General features: G+C 38.4%; 1 protein-coding gene across 6 annotated transcripts in view; it reads left to right on the top strand.

Annotated features, from left to right (window-relative positions):
• Kitlg (KIT ligand) overlaps positions 1-19285 on the top strand; it is a 76180-nt gene that overhangs the window by 14848 nt on the left and 42047 nt on the right. For 5 of the 6 annotated variants that reach the window (XM_013159350.3, XM_013159348.2, XM_013159352.3 and 2 more), the window contains exon 2: positions 16258-16371. The exons of the other annotated variant lie outside the window; for it this stretch is intronic. In XM_013159350.3, the coding sequence (XP_013014804.1) occupies positions 16258-16371 (114 nt within the window). The remainder of the gene's footprint in view (positions 1-16257; positions 16372-19285) is intronic. 6 annotated transcript variants of the gene reach the window in all.

Raw genomic sequence — 19285 nt, 5'->3', positions numbered from 1 at the left:
AATCACTGTCTAGGAAATGTTGAAAGATGCAATTATACCCATATAAGAAGCTTCATATGGTTCCATTTGAATGATATTTATGACTTGGAGACAGATTGGGTTAAAGAGTTTAGCAGGAATATTTCATTGCTTAAAATGAGACATTATTGAAATGTGGAGTTAAAAAGTTGGAGGATTATTAAGAAGTCATGTTTTCAAATTTCCCATGGCTAGAAAACCTTTCAGTGACTTTAGAAAATACTACCACTGCCTTCTAATGTAGTGCTCTAAGTAACACTGCACAGATTTAGTGTACTTGAAAATATTTATTTAGGGGATACTCTTTTGATGCCATGTTTTCAAAGTTCTCAAGTTTAAAAATTATACAGCTTTACTGGATGGATATAATCACCTGCCTCCTGTATTCAACCAGACAAGCTTCTTTTCTGTGTAGACCTTAATAGTTAATGTTTTCAAAATGAGTAAAACTTTTTGGTATTAGTTTATATCACAAAGAGCGAAGTCTATCACTTGCTTCAGTTTGCAAACAGAAGTTCTCCAAAGAAAATAGCACACAAAAATCAAGAACTGAAGCTGTAGATGTGCAAAACGTTTGTGCAGATTTGGCACTTCAGACACACAGCAGCTGAAGCGTGTTTTTTTAATTTCATTTAGCTGGGTGCACCGCTCTCGGGGCTTTCTTTTCATTTCCTGAGGAAGTAGATCCCCATTCTGTCCCATATGGTGAGAGATTTTCTTTGCTTTCCAAACAATCTCTTGTTTACATTTGTTCCTCTCTCCTCTTTTGATTCCTGGTTAAACAGCTGCTTTAACAAAGCCCAAGGGATTATCTTGAGGTGGTTACCCATTCACCCTATCTCTTGTTCAGGGAGGGAAAGTTTCTTTTTGTCCCCACCCTTATTTAGAATAGGACTATGAGGCCTTCAAGTATGTTTTCCGTGCTTTTCTTTTGTTTTTTAAGTCTGGAAGATTAGTTTGTAATCTCCACAAAGACTTCTATGGGGATGAGTTTTCAGAAAAAAAAAAAAATTGATTGTATTTACTTAGATTAACTCAGAACTTTTTAAATTAATAATAATATGTGAGCCTAATACTATCTGGGTAGCATTGTAAAAAGAAGTCTCCTTTTTACTTCTGATATGTACAATATATATATTCTTAATTAATTTAGAATCTCTTTTTGAGTCATTAAAGTAAATACTAAGCGTAACTCCATAGATTTCATGGTGAAAAACTGGGATAAAAATGCTAGGATTTAGTCACGCTTATTAGCAGGAATGCAGCCTTTTATTTTTTTATGCGGAAGGATGAGGCAACACGGAGTGAGCTTATGAGCAGTCTGGCACAGGACTGCTCTTTGCGATCCCATGAGAGGGAAGCATCCACATTACACCAATGCGATGTTGAAGAGAAGGTGGCTGGTTTGGTTCTGTAGTCCGAGTAGGCTGGGTCTGGTCAACAGGAAAATAATTCAGTTCTGTGAGCCTGTCTTGCTTGCTTTAGTATGACTGCTGGAAAGACAAAAGTCAGCAGTGCTTCCCTGCTCTGGGAAGAGATAGGTTATCATTTAAAACCTTCACCTCTGCCATCACTCTAGGTTATGTCTGCTCCTTAATGAAATCTTACTCCCTGTGCGTGTTTCCAGTGCGGAATCACTAGGAACAATGTATTATGAAGGGCTGCTTTAGAGATTTTGATAAATTGCACCTCTGTGGAGTGACAAGAGAAATTTATAGTTGCACGAACCCGTAGACCTCCCAGAGACCTGCAGTTACTTTAGGACAGCGCCTGCATTCCAGTCCAGTATTTTTTTAATACACCTTTGCTGGGCCTATAAAAGAAAGTAACTATTTTATTAGATTTATCTGGTTTCTTCAGAAAAGGAGTTCCTGGAATTTTATAGCCAGCTCAGCCCATTAAGTTGTCACACTTTGGCACCATTGACCAGGAGTGTCAGTTTCTAACGATTGCTTATTCTTTAAAAAATATTTATCATTGGTTATAATCCATGCTAGAGGCCATAGATATATTAACAAGCAAATAGTTATGTTGTCCCTAATCTTCAAGGAGTTTGGAGTCTACTTCTGGTTTTATATTCTTCTTGTACATTTATGTAAATCTAGAGAAGTAGAAAGAAAATTAGAAATGAAAACAAGAAACATTTAGCTAATTGATTAGCTGATCTAGGATTCAGCAGGACCCAAGAGTACAAAAATGGCTTATACCCAATCGATGAGCAAAACCCTTCCATTTATCCTTCTTTCATTCTAAAAATATTTACAGGGGATTTTGCACACCTAGCACTGTAAATAAGAACCTCTTCAAGGTGCTCAAGATAACTACATGAAGAGCAGTACAATCTTCATTCTCATGACATTTTTTCATATTGTTAGGAGAAACAAGTGATAAGTAAACTAATTGGGTTATTGAGGCAATAAAAGAATGAAAATTATTTTGAGGGAAAAAATTAATACAATGTGATTCAAGGGATTCTGTAAGATGGAATCCTTGGGCAAGCTCCCGAGAATATGATGCTTGAACTAAGTCCAGAATGATCAGAAGGATTCACCATTAAGAGCAAGGATAAAAGCTTGAGGGAGGAGCATATTTCTGGCATTTCAGAAACATAAGAGAAGCCATTGTGGCTATGGCATGGTGGGTATAGAAGGCCTGGTGAAGCATAGTTATGGAGACTAGCCAGTTAGTTACGAGATCAAGTTGTGTTGTGAATGCAATGGGAAGACCCCAGGAAATTTCATGGATGGTGGTCATTCTAATCCCAGAACACTTTGTTGTGACTATCAAACATGCGTGTAAAAAAGGCTATTTCCAGGGTCCTCACGGTCAGCTCTCCAGGAAAGGGTGATGAAGTTTGATGCTAGCTACAGTGCTCCAACAAGAAATGGACGGAAGTGAAGGTTTCAAGATTTCATTTGCTGGTAGAAAAATGGTAAAACTTGACAGACCAGATGAAGAAATAGGAGAATGGAAAGAATAGGGGAATGTGCAGACTTTCGGGTAAACCACCCTTCAAGTTTGGAAATGACATTATTAGGAATGCTTGCTGCACATGTGGCTGAAATTAATAGCTAAAAGGCTTATATTTATCAGGTATTAAGTACCTTATATGTCTGATTCCATTTAATCCTCAGCAGACACATTCAAATTGGTACTTTTTATTATGCCCATGTGGCAGATGAGGAAACTGAGACACAGATAGATTAAATAACTTTCTGAAGGCCACAGGGTCACTAAGCAGCTGAGCAGCAATGAATAACAGAATATTCTCACTCTGAAGTAAGTGCCTGCTACCCCATCCCACCCCCACGCTATACCACTCCTGTGCAAAAGTAAACACGCTGTTTTCTAAAGCTGTCTGGGACTTATTACTGAAGCTAAAGTTGACTTTTGAAACTCTGTTGCTTAGGTTAACATTCACCCATTGCCCAAACAATCCGGCCTCACTTTTACACCCGGTAGAAAAGAACCTACTTGCTTTGGGAGAGCTGACCTAAATGTAAGCCGCTGGGGGCAATTTCACAACTTCTTTTTATCACCTTCCTGTATAGATCGATAATCTCTGTGAGAAGCAAAGCATGAATGAGTTTGTGTCATTTACTGTCAGTACAGCTTTTGAATTCAACATGTAAGGGATTTATGCTCCTAATAAAATGATAACTACCTTTAACGGTCATGTAATGTTCTCCTGTAGCTGCCAGAACACTTGTGGACGCTTTTATGTCATATTGATTTATTTGTTTCAAAAATGAAAAGATATGTTATCACCATCAGGATGGAGGTTCTCAGAGGTGACACAATTTATTGAGGGTTACTGAATGTGACGGATGTGAAGCCAGGTCTTTCTTTGATGACTGTCTTCTATTTCAAACATCATCACCTTCCTTAGCTCTGAGCCTGCAGTGGAAGGGTTTTAGAGGGACACATTCCAGCATGTCAGTGAACCTGGGTTGAAATGCATTGTTACCAGAGAGAGGGACGTGTCCCGGGCATGTCCGTGTCAAACCCTTAGTCTGTTAAGGTGGTAGAATTGTATTTAAACTCTTTTGAATTGCCAATCAAAAATTCTTTTTTAAAATTTAAAATAATCCTTATTTTATAATTGGAATTGTGACCTACTAATGGAAAGCTGCTAAGAGCAGTTTAGAAGAACCTTTAGGAGGAACAATTGCTTAATAACATTTTCCTCTTCTCTCAGTATTTTTTTTAGGGGTTAGTTGTAGACAGTGCAGTATAGCACAATAAATGCTATTGGTTCAAAACAGCAAGGGATACTTGCATCGCATTGGATGACTTACAGACCCAAAGGACGGGCAGCAGGTGCAGGCAGCAGACTGAGCTAATAGGGGTCTCCTAGGACTCAGGGCCCAGAGAGCCCACTGCAGTCCCCATAAAATTATTTCAGCCAGTGCAAGAAGACAGTGCAGGCACTGACTGTAAAGTCTTGCTGATTCATTCCTGCTTAGGCCAGCAAAACACATGCCCAGCATCCAATCTCTCCTCAAGGATTTTCCTTTGTATAAGAATTCTTGCAGAGTCCTGCTCAACTGGTAGGTCCTAAGTCATATCAGCAACCATAGCAAATGGCAAAGCAATCAGGAGAAATGGAGCTTTTAGATTTCTGGCCACGAAAGGACAGGAGTCTATGCTTGGGGAGCGGTGGAATGAGATTTGAAAAAGCCAGGGCACAGTATCCTTTAACTCACTGTACTTAACTTTTCTGTATCAAGTCACTCAAAATCAGAAGATTCTAAAAATCCTTGAACAAAATGCAATTATATATTTTTCAGATATTGTATTTTCCCCTAACCACATAGCACCAATGAGCTACCTAAAACTGTCTCAGACCTTAGAGAGAGAATATAAGAATTACATGAGAGACTTGTTGAAATAGAAGAGCATCATGGCAGGGGAAAGAAATAAAAATACAAAGGGATTTAAATGACCAAGGCTTGTTATATCCATGCTTCAGTTCCTTAAAATCAACATCACTATTTTATATTATAAACATGTGCTAAAAAAAAACCGCAACAAAAAAATGAACAACACTAAGATGCACCCTCAGAAATTTTGATTTTCTGTGATCCTCAGTCATCTGCATTCTCCATAAATACCCCCAACAATTACATTTTTCTGTGACCATAGATAGAAGACCCCCGTTTCTATTGAGTGCCTTTGGTGACAGGGAGAGTACGTCAGCACTCTGTTCAGTTCAGCAAAAAGTAGTTGGTGTGTCCAGCACACACTGCATAATTTAGAAAGCTAGTTTTGTGACCTTTGCAAATGAGACTTTACCATGTCATGTGACTGAAAAAATGATGAAGATTGTCTCTGTTTTTTGAGCTCAAGCTCTTAAATCCACTGGCTTTCATTGTATTTGAGAGCAATTAGATGATAATGACTTTGTTTATTTTGATGTGATTAAAAAGTCTAGGTGGGAAAAAAAGACTGTTGATGACTGCCTAAGCTGCTTCCTCAAATTAAGACTATATTAAAAAAATTAAACAGCCCCATGAGACCAAATTTACCAGATTCTCAGGAGCCGCACTGAGACATCTAATGGCATCCATAGAGTGGGGGAAATCACAGGAAGTTCCAGAAGTTCAGGCATTCAGTTTCAGGATCTGACAAATAGGCTCAGATGGTACCTGGAGTACACGCCCATCTTCTGTGGCTGAAGTTTGGAGTTCAAGAGATTTTACAGATTTTGAAGAATCATAGGCTTTGATTCACACTTTCAGAAGCAAGTCACATATTTGGAACTGTATAAATTACAACTTAGTTTTTTACAGGTGTTTTTGAATAAATACAACTTTCAGATTCTTGCCTGTGATGGTGCTTCAATTTTAAGAGCAACTAATTGATTTAAAACAGTGGTGGTGAACCTTTTAGAGACAAGGGCCCAGATTGCACCCCAAAACTCACTTATGTATACCAAAGTACAAATAGGGCTGAATACTGGGGTTTTAGTTTAGAAAAAGCAATTCATACGCTAACATATTTTGTCTTAAAATAAAAACAATGCAAGTGCCATAGGTTCACCATCACTGGCCAGGAGAGCTGTGCCAGTCAAAAAAGAATTGGTGCCACAGAGTGCTGGAGATGGGCATGCGGTTTTCAGAACTGTCACAAAGGGTTTTTTGTTTTGTTTTGTTTTGTTTTTTGATTTTGTTTTACTCTGTTATCATAGTGTACCCAGTGTTAGGTATCTGCTCATCTTTGGAAATACACCATTTTTTTTTCTTTCTAGCCAAAAGAGTCAGTAGTCGAGTGTAGTTCTCAGTTCAAAATTTAATTAGTGTCCAATCAGTTTTTGGAAAAAAGTCTCAAGACTTTGTTTGAATTAGTCATTAACTAGCTTCCTAAAGTAAATTATAATTCCCCAAAATAAATTATATTGTGTCGGGGATTTTTCTCCCTCTCTTTGTTATAACTAATAAAAGGCTTTATTTATGAACAGCTAATGACTTTTTTTTAAAACCACTGTCACCAACGAAATAATTTACAGTGCCACAAATGCTGATTCTATCGTAGGAAGTCCTTTCCAGGGATTGTCGCAGAGTCACAGTCTGAGCTTACTTGGGTCTCATTAACCACAGATGAGTCATTCTCTCTTCCTAGCCCATTTAAGAAAGAGAAATGCTTAAGCTTTCGGGTTGATTCCACTTTCTCAGAACTGCGTCTTTCTACCAAGAGAAGAATAAACTTTCTGCACTTTCAGATAGGACTCTTCTCTATCTTTAAACTGTCCTAGGGTGTCCTTGGGGGTCCCTCACCCACCTTCACTCCTGTGGTCTATCCCGTCCTCTGATTCCAGTCCCATGATTCCATGGGAACGCTCATCAGCAAGGTCAGCCCTTCTAGGTACTGGCCAGCCACTGTCATGTTGACACCCTTGAGCGCTTGTTTTCTTCAGCAGTCCCTCTCTTTAGTTCTTTCCCTCTCTAGGACCCCACAATCCCCTGATCCGCTCCTGTGTGTTATCCGCCTTCTCATGCTCCTGTCTCTCGGGCCTCTTGTTCATGACAGAATGCCCTACTTGTATGTTGTTTCTGTATGGTTTTTGGTAATAACCCCCGATCTCAAGTTGCCACTTCTACATATCTGGCTCTATGCATAGCATCCCTTTTTAATCCGGTCACCCATATTGGAATCTGAAATTCATTTGTCTCCCCTTTGCCCCGTGGTGTGTGCTTTCTGTCAGTCTTAATTAAGACCTTTCATCCTGCTTCCCTATGCTCTTGAGCTTGTCCATTTCTCTCCATCCTGCCTGCTGTTGCCCTTATGGATGCCTCATTTTCCCAACCCTGAATGGCATGAGTGACCTAGTTGGCCTTGTGCCCCTCAGATTGTTCCCTAACCCTACTAGATCCACCTTTCATTCCGTTGCCTGGTAAACTTTTCAGTGCTGACTCAGCTCTTGACACTCCCCAGCTTAACGTCTTTCAAGGGCTCCCCAGTTCCTTTATGATAAAATGAAAATCAGGTAGCAAAATTGAGAGGGCCGTTGCATGCTTTCTAGCCTCATTTGTTACTGCTCGTGTCTTGAAACTTTTTTCCAGTTAGTGTTGTAAACCAGAAACTATGAACGCATCTTGTTCCCTCACTTTTTTGGGGGGCAGCGGTAACTTCTGTTCTACAGGAATCTATCCTGATCTTCTCCTTCAAGATCTGCTAACATACTGAACACCTCAATTCACTCAAAGCTCATTGTGTCCCCAGGGTAGGTTTACCTGTGCCTCCTGGGCAGTCTTCCCATACAGATCCGCCCTGCCTGTTCTCCAGGAGCTTGAGCTTCCTGAGGCCAATCACTGTGTCTTTCTTTTGTTTATCTCATCTATGGATCAGGTGATCCAGATGTGTTGGTTGCATAAGTGGTTTGGGGGAAGAAGATGTTAGATGTCTAAAAGCGGTGCTTACATTTGTTTTTATCAGAAGGAGCAATTTATCACTAATTTTTGGGTTTCTCCTTTGCCTCTAGCTCTCTATAGTATTTCTTCTAACTATACTTTTGTGTAATTTGATTTACCTATACTGCTTGTTTATTTCATCCTAATAAGGACTTGATGTTGTGGTTTCAGTTAGGAACAGACTCAGGTAAAAAGATTTATGGTGTCTACAACATAATTTTAAATACAATTTAATAGTTTACTAGATATAAGTTAAATCAGTTTTATTATCCCATGAGTCCTGTGTTTTATTTTCTAGCATAGTGTAGGTCTTAGTTTAAATCCAACTCAGCAATTTATTAGCAGAGTGGCTATAAGAATGTTACTTAATCTCTGTGAATGACATTCTCATTTGCACGAGATGGTTGATGCCAACGTTATAAAAAAAATATATGCCCTCAATAAGATACTGCGTTATTTCTCTTTTGAGTAATTCTTACATACATACATAACAAAGACTATTTTGGGGTAATTCATTTCCACCGTAGGTTTAATATTTGTTATTTTAAAACTTCTTTATATTGAAGAAAAATATTTGTCTTCCTTTTCATATGAAGCAGTTCTTTTCTAGATTGTTGGTTGTTTTCAAGAAACATTCACTCACCATATGAGTGACCACTGAATTTTAAAATATTTTTATTTTAAATCTTCACAGAAGGGTGGAAGGTGGTAGAAGAGGATATTTCACAAGATTTCAGCACATCGCTTTCCACTTAAACCCGCTCCGAGTTTTTGCCTAGCTTTCTGGTTAACATCTGATTTCGTGCCAACAGTCAAGTGTCAAAAGCAAATTAAACTTCTAAATGTTTCCTTTGTCCCTTTGAAATTAGTTGACAATAAATAGAGGAGAATTTAAATCTGTATAGGATGGTTAAGTGTTTTCTTCATAATTTTTAGTGGTAAATTTTTAAGCAGTGAAAAAAACCTGAAAAAAAAAGTCATCAAAATCTAAATGGTTATTTGCCAAATGAGAATACTGATGTTGGTTTACTTTAAGAATATTCTTAAAGGATATGGTTCATAAGAACTCAGAAGCCCTGAACCGAGGACTAATTACTGTACCTGTGTCTTGGTAACTTGCTTTGCTGGATCTAGTAACTCAGTCGGTTGGCTGTCTTCCAAAGCACATTTGGGGCTACAGAGTTGCTGCCTGCTTCCATAGCAGGCTGCCAGATGAAAGAGAAGATGAATGTTGTTTTTGGCAGCAGCTGCTGTTTTGTTCTGGGCAGTTCTATTGCCATCTTGTAGGTCTAAGCAAAAAGAAAATGAGCCATGTTCCACTGTCTTTCTGACTTGTTGAATTCTGCAGTGTGGACCCAGGTAATGAGTATTCTAAAGTCACTTCTCTCAGAGAAACAAGTCAGAGAAAGTTTTCCTTTCCTTTTCCTTCAAGTTTGGAATATTGGGATGTTTTAGCTTCTCAATGGTTATGTTTCCTTAATGTTCATGGGCTTCATGCGTGTTCATTTCTATTACAGCAAAAAGGTCTGCAGAGTGTGAGTTGTGTGCTGTGCAGCATGTTCAGATCAAACAAATAGTTTGCATTAGGAACAGGTACTTTGCAGCTCCCGTTCCTGGCAGGTGCTTTTTGCTGTAAGGAAAGTGTGTGTTTAGGAGTCACTGGTGACTGAGGGCATGTTTCCCTGGAGTCTGCTGAGGTTGGTTCCAGACAAAAATGAGAATCAAGCAAAGCCCCTGGATATGAGTCCTCAAACCTCCTCTTCCTCCAAGTCTTGCCCTTTCTTTAATCTGCTCTTGCAGGACCATCTGCCACTGTTAAAACCTGCTTCCAGGAAAGGACCTGCTACTTGCCACTGTCAACGGACCATGCGTTTTGGACACTTAGTTCTCCCAACGGGGCCCTTTCTATTGCATGATTTAGTCTTAACAATGCATACAGATTTCTCATTAACGTCTTCCCCCCCCCCCATCATGCAAATAATTAAAAGCATGATGAAAGGATCATTATAGTTTTGTGTTTTGTGGGGAGTATGTGGGGGATACTTTTGATCTATGCAAGAACTGCCGTCAGTGAGATTAGTTTAATGTGTCTGCAAGGAAAGGTTATCTTGAAATAAGAGGTTATCACACCATGAGCGTGACCTAGAGAGAACAGTTGTACGACACTAAACAAAGTAGCCAAAGAAAAATGTCAAAGGCAGAAGCAGAGAATGTTTCAGAGAGAAAACAAAATCCAGTGCAATGATTACCCAGGTCAAAAAGATACAGTTTGGCGGAGAAGGGACATCAGCTTCGGTGTGGTATCTGCATCAGGGCGTGTGCGTGCGTGTGCATGCCCGCCCACACAGCCAGGCACCCGAGGACACTTGCTGGAGTTTATCGAAGTTGGAGAGAGAGGAAGAGAGAGAAAACAAAGATAAATACTTTGTTGATACTTTGGCACACTTCACTTAACTGGAAGTCTCTTGTGTATGCACTGAAGCTGCCATAGACATCACTGAAAACCAAGTGATGACTTGGCAAAAGTTTTCCAAACCCCGAGCTGGTGTCAAAACATCCGTGAAACTAACGCCATGCTTTCCACCCACAATGTATATGTTCTTCGAAACAATGTGTTACACATGGCGAATATAATTATTTCAATGTAAAAAACTGCAATCAACGTCATGGATGATTTATCTTCCCAAATCAATCCTCAGCCTCTTTTATTTCCTCATTTCTAAAGTGCCTTTCTCTTTGGTTTTCTGGCCAATTCAGAACCCACTGACCACACAGCTAGTAACTGCATTGCATCTCTGCTTGAGAGGGTTTTTCATTTGATTCTTCGCCCTAGTTCATGAGATGGGTGAGGCAAACATTTTCTTACTTTCTCATTTTATGGCCAGATAAATGAATGCTCAGGGGGATGAACTGGCTTGTTTGAGGTCACACAGTGAGGGGCTTGGGGGCTTTCTGGATCCATGGTTTCCAAAATTGTGTGTGTGTGTGTGTGTGTGTGTGTGTGTGTGTGTGTGTGTGTGTGCATTCTTCCCCTTGGAAACCTTTGTTGAAACAAAATCTTACTGAATGGAGTGAAAAAATAAAACAGGAAAAAAAGCTGAGCTTACTGGCTTAAAACAGGGGTTTGAGAAGCAGGACTTTGAGAGGGCCAGTTAACTTTCCTTGCCCAGTATAGCTTGAACATCACTACACTACACCTCTCACTCATTAGTTGATTCACAAGGTGTGTTTATTGAAGTCTATTTTGTTTTTCTGTTGCTGTTATAACAAGTTACCACAAATTCAGTGACTTAATACAAATGCATTTATTATGGATTTGGAATTAGCAAGTCTAAAGTAAGGATTACTGGACTAAAACCAATGTGTTAGTGGGGCTGTAGTGTTTCCCAAAGACTCTGGGGTCAAGTCTGTTTCTTTTCTTTCGTTTTCCAACTCTTGCTAGCCCCCAGCATCCTTTGATTCCCAGCGCCTTGTCTGTTTTGGTCGCCGCAGTGACAAGCTAAATCCTTTTCCTGTCATCGTCTTTCTGAGCCTCTTCCCTCATTTCGTCTCTCTCTGACCACAGCAAGGTAAAAGGATTCTTTATTCCATTGCATCTGCAGAGTTCATTTTTCCATATAAGGTAATACAGTCAAAAGTTCCAGGAGCAGGGTGGGACCCTCACACTGCCCACTGGAAGCTCCATTCATGGGGGGATGTGTGTTATGCATGCCATCAAGGAAAACTTCAGGAGGCTCAAAATAGGCATGTTGGCAGTAAGAATATACAGTGGCCTGACTGTGGGGGAGAAAAAGGAAAACCAACAAACAAACAAAAGCTAAAATAAAAGTTTAAAAACAGTCATTCAACAAAATACAGTAATTTAGAACAAATGTATGTGATGGAGAGAATTCATGATCATGTAGATGCTTTGCAAGTTGTCTCTTTATTTGGTGAACCTGAATCACCAAAGGAAAGGAAATGCTTTACCCACTGTTTAAGAAGGCAGGCCATACACTAGAAAGGTTTCCATACAGAATAATTTATATTGAACATTTTCCATATAAAGCAGTAGGCTCTGTGTTTCTGCTCTCTCCAAGAACAGTGATGAAGGAGATTTTAGTACTGCTGTGCAGAATTCTCAGTGCTTCTAACTTGACCGCACTCTTCATTCCAATGTTTAAATATGCTAGAATGAACTGTTTAATTTTACCAAAGGGGAGTATTCCTTAATGGTAGCAAAGTATGTGGGAAACTGAATTGTAATGTGAGTTTATTTATAATGGCTATGAAAGTCTTTCAAGAAAGATTTTTTCAGGGATATTTAAGTATTATTGAATTAGTATAGATTTAATTTTAACCTTGACCAAATAGGTTGCCATAAAATGAGCAAAGTCGTATCTTTACAAATATCTGTACTTCACTGAAATAAAAAGAAATTATTCTATCCAGGTGAAATGATTTTAAAATTGTATAGCAGTCTGTGTTAGTGTATTTTAAGATACTATCAAAGGACACACACTGAAAAATACAATCATTTGAAAAAGGTAGGATATTCAGCTGTGCATGGAATATGGAGCACACTTGTCTCCATATGCTTGGCATTTGAAAAATTATTAAAGTTCTGGAGATAATGCCATTAAAGTGCTCACAAATGATATAACAGATTTTTGTCAGTTCTAGGACAGTTTGAGGTAAATAAAAGGACAATAATTATCATTGAGCAAACTTGAGGATGTAGTCCTTATTTCACCAAATATATCTGTAAGTCAATTCTTCATCTTTAAAATTAGGATCCATGAAAGTTAAATTTTGTTATTGCTTGATACATTGTAAATATTCTAAAATTTTAGCTTCACTATTGTGTTGTTTAAAACAAATATAAAACTTTGTAGAATCCACATTTCTATTCCAATATTCTGCTGTGCAGTGCTGAACTCTGTGCGTGTCTGTTGAAAGCCAGACACTCTGTGTCAGGAACCCGATTTCACTCTTTCTTGTCCATTCAAGGTCATTGCTCTGGTGTTTCCCTGTCTTCCGACCTGTGCCACCAGTTTCCTGTAGACATCCTGGAAATTCTGTCATCTTACAAATAACCCCTCCTCTGCCTCACTTCCTTGTCAGCCACCACCCCACTTTGCTTCTATTGATGCATTTATTTGCATGCTCTGACTCGAAGTAAATGCCTTCAAAAAAATTTGCCTACCTTCACTGTTTTTGGTTGCCTTTTTCCTTGTACTTTCTTAAATTCATTTCAGACTGGCTTTGCTCCATATTGCTTTGACAGAAATGATCCCGAAATAACATGTTAGGACACTGGAGCTAGTTTTGCTCTCTCTCTGCAATACTTCTGCAGATCTCTGCATGGATAGCATTGTAGCTCTGTCCAATATTTGGTAAAATCCCTACCAGTCACCTTATTAAACATTTCAAGCTGTTTTGAGACATACTACGGTCTTTAAAATGATAGGGTAAGAGCCTGTGCTCTGTGGCCTTTTGTTTAGGTTCAGGGGGATACATGGGGATTTGATTTTCCATGTAACCCTCCTTGCAACAAAAACTCAAGAAATGCATACAAGCACAGAAGGCAATAGTACCCTGCTGAAATTACCAGGTAGGAGAGCAAGCACCTACATAGATAAATGCCCAAGAAGGACTATTTCACTGGAAGACAGAAGCTGAGGAGAGAGGGTCTGCAGACTCAGTGCAGTGTCATCTGTCATGTGTCTGGCACGCATGTTCAGGGTGTGCAATGATTTGCGAACATTAGAGATAGCTGGGAATTCACGAGATATCTGTCTTTTGGTGCTGTGTCTCCTCTTTTGTTGCCTGTCCTGAGTCATTGCTTAAACCTCAGTACAGGCAGACCTTGGAGAGAGTGCACGCTCAGTAAAACAAATCCAGGAATCAAGTGAATCACACAAACATTTTGTTTCCTAGTGCATATAAAGTTGTTGGCACTCTGCTTTCATTTATCAAGCGCGCAGTAGCATCTTGTCTAAGAAGCAGCGTGTGTACTTCATTAAAAATACCTTACAACTAAAAAATGTTAGTGATCCTCTGAGCTATTGAAAAAATGGCACCAGTAGTCTTGGTCAGGGAGGACAAAGCTTCGGTTTGCAAAAACTGCAGTATCTGTGAAGTGCAAAAAAGCAGAGCACAGTGGAAGGAGGTATGCCACTTCGTGCTGGGTGATGTTTTTGGTGCTTTGTAGGGTGACTGTCAGTGTGAACCTGAGATCACTGCTGCTGATAGATCAAAGTAGTCATTGTCATTGTGGCCCTCTTTACCTGGCTCTAATTTTTCTTTGGACTTGCTGTGTAACTCATTTACATGAGTCATCTTCCATCAGTAAGAAGGTAGCTTGAGGCCAGAGACTCCTGTCTTTTTGTTCATTATATATCCATAGCAATTAGGACACTGCTTGATATACACTAGCATTCGAAACATAGTTGGTGCATGAATGAATTAATGAATGAATGAACAATTGCTTAAAAAATATTCACCCAGTGCCAGCTATAAATTACCCTTTCTGCTTTCATGTTTCCTAGCTCTTAGAATATGGATACTATCCTTGGACAAATTGGCCAATTTGAGTCTCCTGAGGGGAGCTTCCCAAATCATATGAGGAGAGAGGGCCTTGGAAGATAAATATATTTAAAGGGAGTTGCATCTTAGCAAGGACAATATAAAAGAAAGCTTGAGACTTGATAGATATTTACACATGTGATAACTATGTTATAATTTCCTAAAAAAGTGAAACTCCCCAAACAAATCATGTATACAAATTGATCTTGATGGTGATCTGGGAATGATCACATGAACAGTGCACCCAGCAGTGCTCAAAGTACTCTTCAACAACGTTAAGTTCAATTCCTGCTAGACAAGAGACTGTGGTGGTAAAGGTATAGAAGGTGTTGAGTTTTGTTTCCAAACCACTAGATCTCCACAGGTAGCATTGTACTGCTAGAAATTTTAGCAAGCAATCATTACCCATTCGATCCAGTGTAACGTCTAGTTGTTAGTGTGTAGATACTAGTTGAAAATAATAACTCAGTTCCTTTAAACATTTGACTGTGTGCATCTGGGGTTTTGTGTCATTTTAAAATGCTGTAGCTCGTAAAAGAAATTTCACATATTTTAAAATATCTTCACATCTCCTTGCCTTTGTGTATGCTGCTTATCTGTCCTGGCATGGTCATCTTTTATTGATATTGCACACTCCCAAATCCAGCCAGAGACCCGTTTTCTCTCTGGCTGGTTGTGGTGTTTTTTTCCTGCCACAGGCTCTCCCCTTAGGATTAATTGATTAATTGCTTTCTTCTCTGTGTTCCCAAAACATTTATCACAAGGTGTGCGTGTTATTTATTTACCTGCCTCCAAGTTTCAAGGACATCTTCATCATCTTAGTTTCCCTAGTGATCAGCACGGTCTCTGTCTTGTGATGTTCAATAAGCAATTATTGAATTAGAGCACTGAAATACACTTCTGCTTGGCCACTGGTTCATCCTGCAAGTATTTATTAGGGTTTGTTTTTTTTTTAACATGCAAGGCGCTATGTTATGTGTTACAAGGATAACTGAAAAAAAAATCACATGCTCAAGTTTGTGAAACTCCACAGTATATTAAAGAAATACAAATCATGCATAAAATAACTGTAATGCATGGTAGAAAGTGCTATTTTCACGTAGGGATGTATGCGTGCATATATGTGCGTGTGTATATAAGTGTGTGTGATTACTTTCCGCTATTGTGTAAAAATACCCTCTGACTAGCTAAAGAAAAATATTTCCTCATTAAATTGGTAAAAAGCATTCCACACAATTCTTTTGCTGTCTCAGAAATTAGGTTAAATTTTGTCTTAGATCTAAAAATACATCTGCCTCTCCTCAGCTTGGTGAGCTGTTGTAGATGATTGGATTAGGAGCACTGTTCAGAGGTTGTGCTGCTACTTGCCAAATAGTCTGCATTTAAAACAGTAAAAGAAAGTTGCTTTTGGTGCCTTAAGGTATGAATTTTATGCATTCCCAAGTTTTTAGAAGTCACCCTAAGTGATAAATCCTTCACATGTTGCTACAAGTTTATTACTAATTGCCTTAGGAAATTGGTATAGAAAGCAGTTGACAAAAGTTAACAATAATGTCATTGAAAGAATAATTCCAACAAGACTTTCACTGGACCTTTTTTAAAATTTGTTGAAAACAGCTTAGTATGTAACTGTGTTTAACACCTTTTGTTTTTTTAATGTGATAGATTGACCTTATCCATGTGTGGGCATAAGTTATTAATAGTTTGTGTGATTACAGATTTTAACTGATGGGCACCAAGACATTTTTCTGTTTTTGTTTAGACTTGGATTATCACTTGCATTTATCTTCAACTGCTCCTATTTAATCCTCTCGTCAAAACTAAAGAGATCTGCGGGAATCCTGTGACTGATAATGTAAAAGACATCACAAAATTGGTAAGTAAAGAATGCTTTTCAGTAGCTCTGCCTCTTACACTTGTTGATGGGATTTGGGATTTTCTTGCCTCAGATTCCTATATTTTCTAAGATGAGGAAATGGATCATTGAGTTACTCTGAAGAATTTCTAGAGGTCAGATATGGGGATATTTAAGGTCTGGGAGGATTTATTGGTAAAATTGGCCCATGGTACACCACAGCAATAACTGTTCCTTTACTGGTCTTGTCCTCTCGGTCACAGACAGTGAAAGAGATCACTGTGACTGGCACTCACGTGTTCTGCATTATCATGTGAGTGAATTCCTCAGTGTGTCTGCGTCCTGCTCTTCTCCATCAAGGTTAAAACCAGGACACCTATTGTTCTCTATCAGCACAAAGACTCAGACATGCAACGGGTGGATATTTGCTTGTTCCATCAGAGCCTCTGGATGAGTCTTATTGCTTAAATGTGAGACATGCTCACCTCCTCTGTTCACCACATTGGCCTTCTCCCCTTATCAAAAGACATTTTCAGTGCTGTCCTTGCTCAGTGCCAGCTTCCTGTCGACTTCCTTTGATGCTTTTTTTAAAGACTGAAACCAGACAGAGGATGAATTCTCCATCTCTCATGGTAGAGAGGAGATTTTTCATATATATTTGCACTACGATATGTGATTTCAAGATAAACAGTGTTTGAGAAGCATTGTTGTTAAGTTCTTGGCTCAACATAGCCAGTTAAGTGACCCTTTGTTACTTGAATATTGACTGGAAAACACCGTGAAGTGCAGGATGAGGGAAACAGTGAAGGTTGTAGGGAGAAAAGAAAGAAGTGTCCTTGTGGACAGGTTAGTATATGGAGCAGAAAGGGTTCTATTTTTCTTCCGTATTTTTGATGTGTGTTCTTGGTTTACATGTTTCATTAAAGGTCAATAGCAGATTTTAAAAGGTTTACTCTTGCAGTTGAAGTATGATTTGCTCAGTCTCGTGTATAGAATTAAAATTTCTACATAGACACACCCACACACACATACACCTGCAAATTTGTGCGGATTTTTTGAGGCATTCAGACAGTACATGTTTAAAACCCTTATTTGCCTAGTGAGACTAGCACTGCAAAAATTAATGAATTCTTTGATGCGGAAGCTAAATGTATTAACATATTTTACATGAAGCAAATCAATACAATTTTGGCCTACTCTATATCCATCTAAGTGTTGAGTTTAGGGATGGAGGTAAGCTAGAAAAATTTTTTGCAAACACAGATCATGGGACTTTTTCTCATTTCTTGTTAGTTTTTGACCCAAGGAAGAATGTATGTTGACATTCTGAATTTTGGGTTTATGAATAGAAGAGTTTATTGAATGTTTGTTGGGTGAAAATAGCAGTGATGGATCCCACTTTGATCATTACAGTCACTTGTGTTGCCCATTAAAAATTACAGATACCTCAATCTTGCTCCAAGAAATTGATACAAAACATCTCAGAAGGGCTTCCGGGTGTCAACAATTTTCATGACTTTCTGAAAGTGTGTTTAAGAATCATTGCTGTAGCTGGTTTATTCTGTTAAAGTTTAGAGATCAAAATACGTCTTGGCCCTAATAAAATCTCAGTTTTTATTGTGCACTAGCTGTGTCTATATTGTATACCACTGTGAGGATGTCAGGTTAATGCAAACTCTGAAGTGTGCTTAAAGTAGGTCACCTCTCATAGAAATACTGTAACACTATGGGCTGAGATTGAGCTGGGGGAACTTGCAGTGGCCCTAGGGAGCAAATTTCAGATAGATGGCCATGAATCACAGTTGGCAGATGGTGGTGTGCCTGGCCACAGACTGAGCTCATCCCAGATATACATGCTCTTTGTGAGGCTGAGGCAGGAAATAGAAAACCTGAGGCCAGCTTGGACTAGTCAGAAAATCTTAAGGGGAAGTAAGAGAGAAACAGAATGAAATATAATTTGTCAGAATCATTATGTTTGAAATGTTTAAAGAGTATGACTTAATAAGTGCCATTTCCTGTGAAATGTCAAAGTGATATTTTTAAGTGGCATAAGTATATATTGTAAGCCTGTTGCAAGATTTTCTATTCTTGTCTTTAACCATCTGCGTATTATCAGCCAGTTACCTATTAATTAACACATTAAGAAATGGCAAGGTACTTTAATAAGACAAGAAAGAAGGGAAATGTCCAGAGAAGGATAATTATTAATACTGACAATAAAATATGATCTCTCACTCTAAGGACAAATATTAAATCACTAAGCTGGGGGGGGAGTATTTTCCTCTTCTAGCAATTGACTTGGGCAAAAACTAATTTCAAGAGTTGGTCTCGTGAAATTATTGGGTTTCTTTGGATAAAATTTTTAAATAAGACACTTGAAAACAAGTCAAGTTAATAAAAAATTGGCCTCAGAAGATCACTTTTAATTAAATAAAGACCTACATAATTCAAATCTGTATTTTATAGAAGAAGAAATAGAAAAATATAAAGCAATCCCTGAGCTCAGGGCATTAATAATCTAGTTTGGGAGATAAATTTTCTAAGTAACAGTGCACATGCATGTCACCAATACCACAGTAACAACACACTTTAAATACTATTAAAAAGATTTCATAATATAACATAGGTCCTAATCAGTGTAAATATATACAGGGGTTAAAAAATACATTTTGGATCTCTGCTCCTACTTAGCAATTTTGTAGTGTAGATTACATAAAAGAATTTCATAAAAGATTACATAAAAGAAAGAATATATATATACTATATATATTTATATATATATTACCAGTTATTGTCACATAGTCCTTTTGTGCCTCAGTTATAGAGATATTGATTATGCTTAATCTTATACCGAATTAAATAAGTTCATAGAACAGAGACTGGCACACAGTAAGTGCCTTTTAAATCTTAGCTGTTTATAGTTGTGGTAGTCATG

Source organism: Cavia porcellus, unplaced genomic scaffold (genome assembly GCF_034190915.1).
Source record: "Cavia porcellus strain 051 isolate PalLab524CR breed Dunkin Hartley unplaced genomic scaffold, mCavPor4.1 scaffold_8, whole genome shotgun sequence".
In the NCBI taxonomy this organism is placed as follows: Eukaryota; Metazoa; Chordata; class Mammalia; order Rodentia; family Caviidae; genus Cavia; species Cavia porcellus.
The sequence above is the reverse complement of the archived record's forward strand: the minus strand, read 5'-3'. Positions and strand labels throughout refer to the sequence as shown.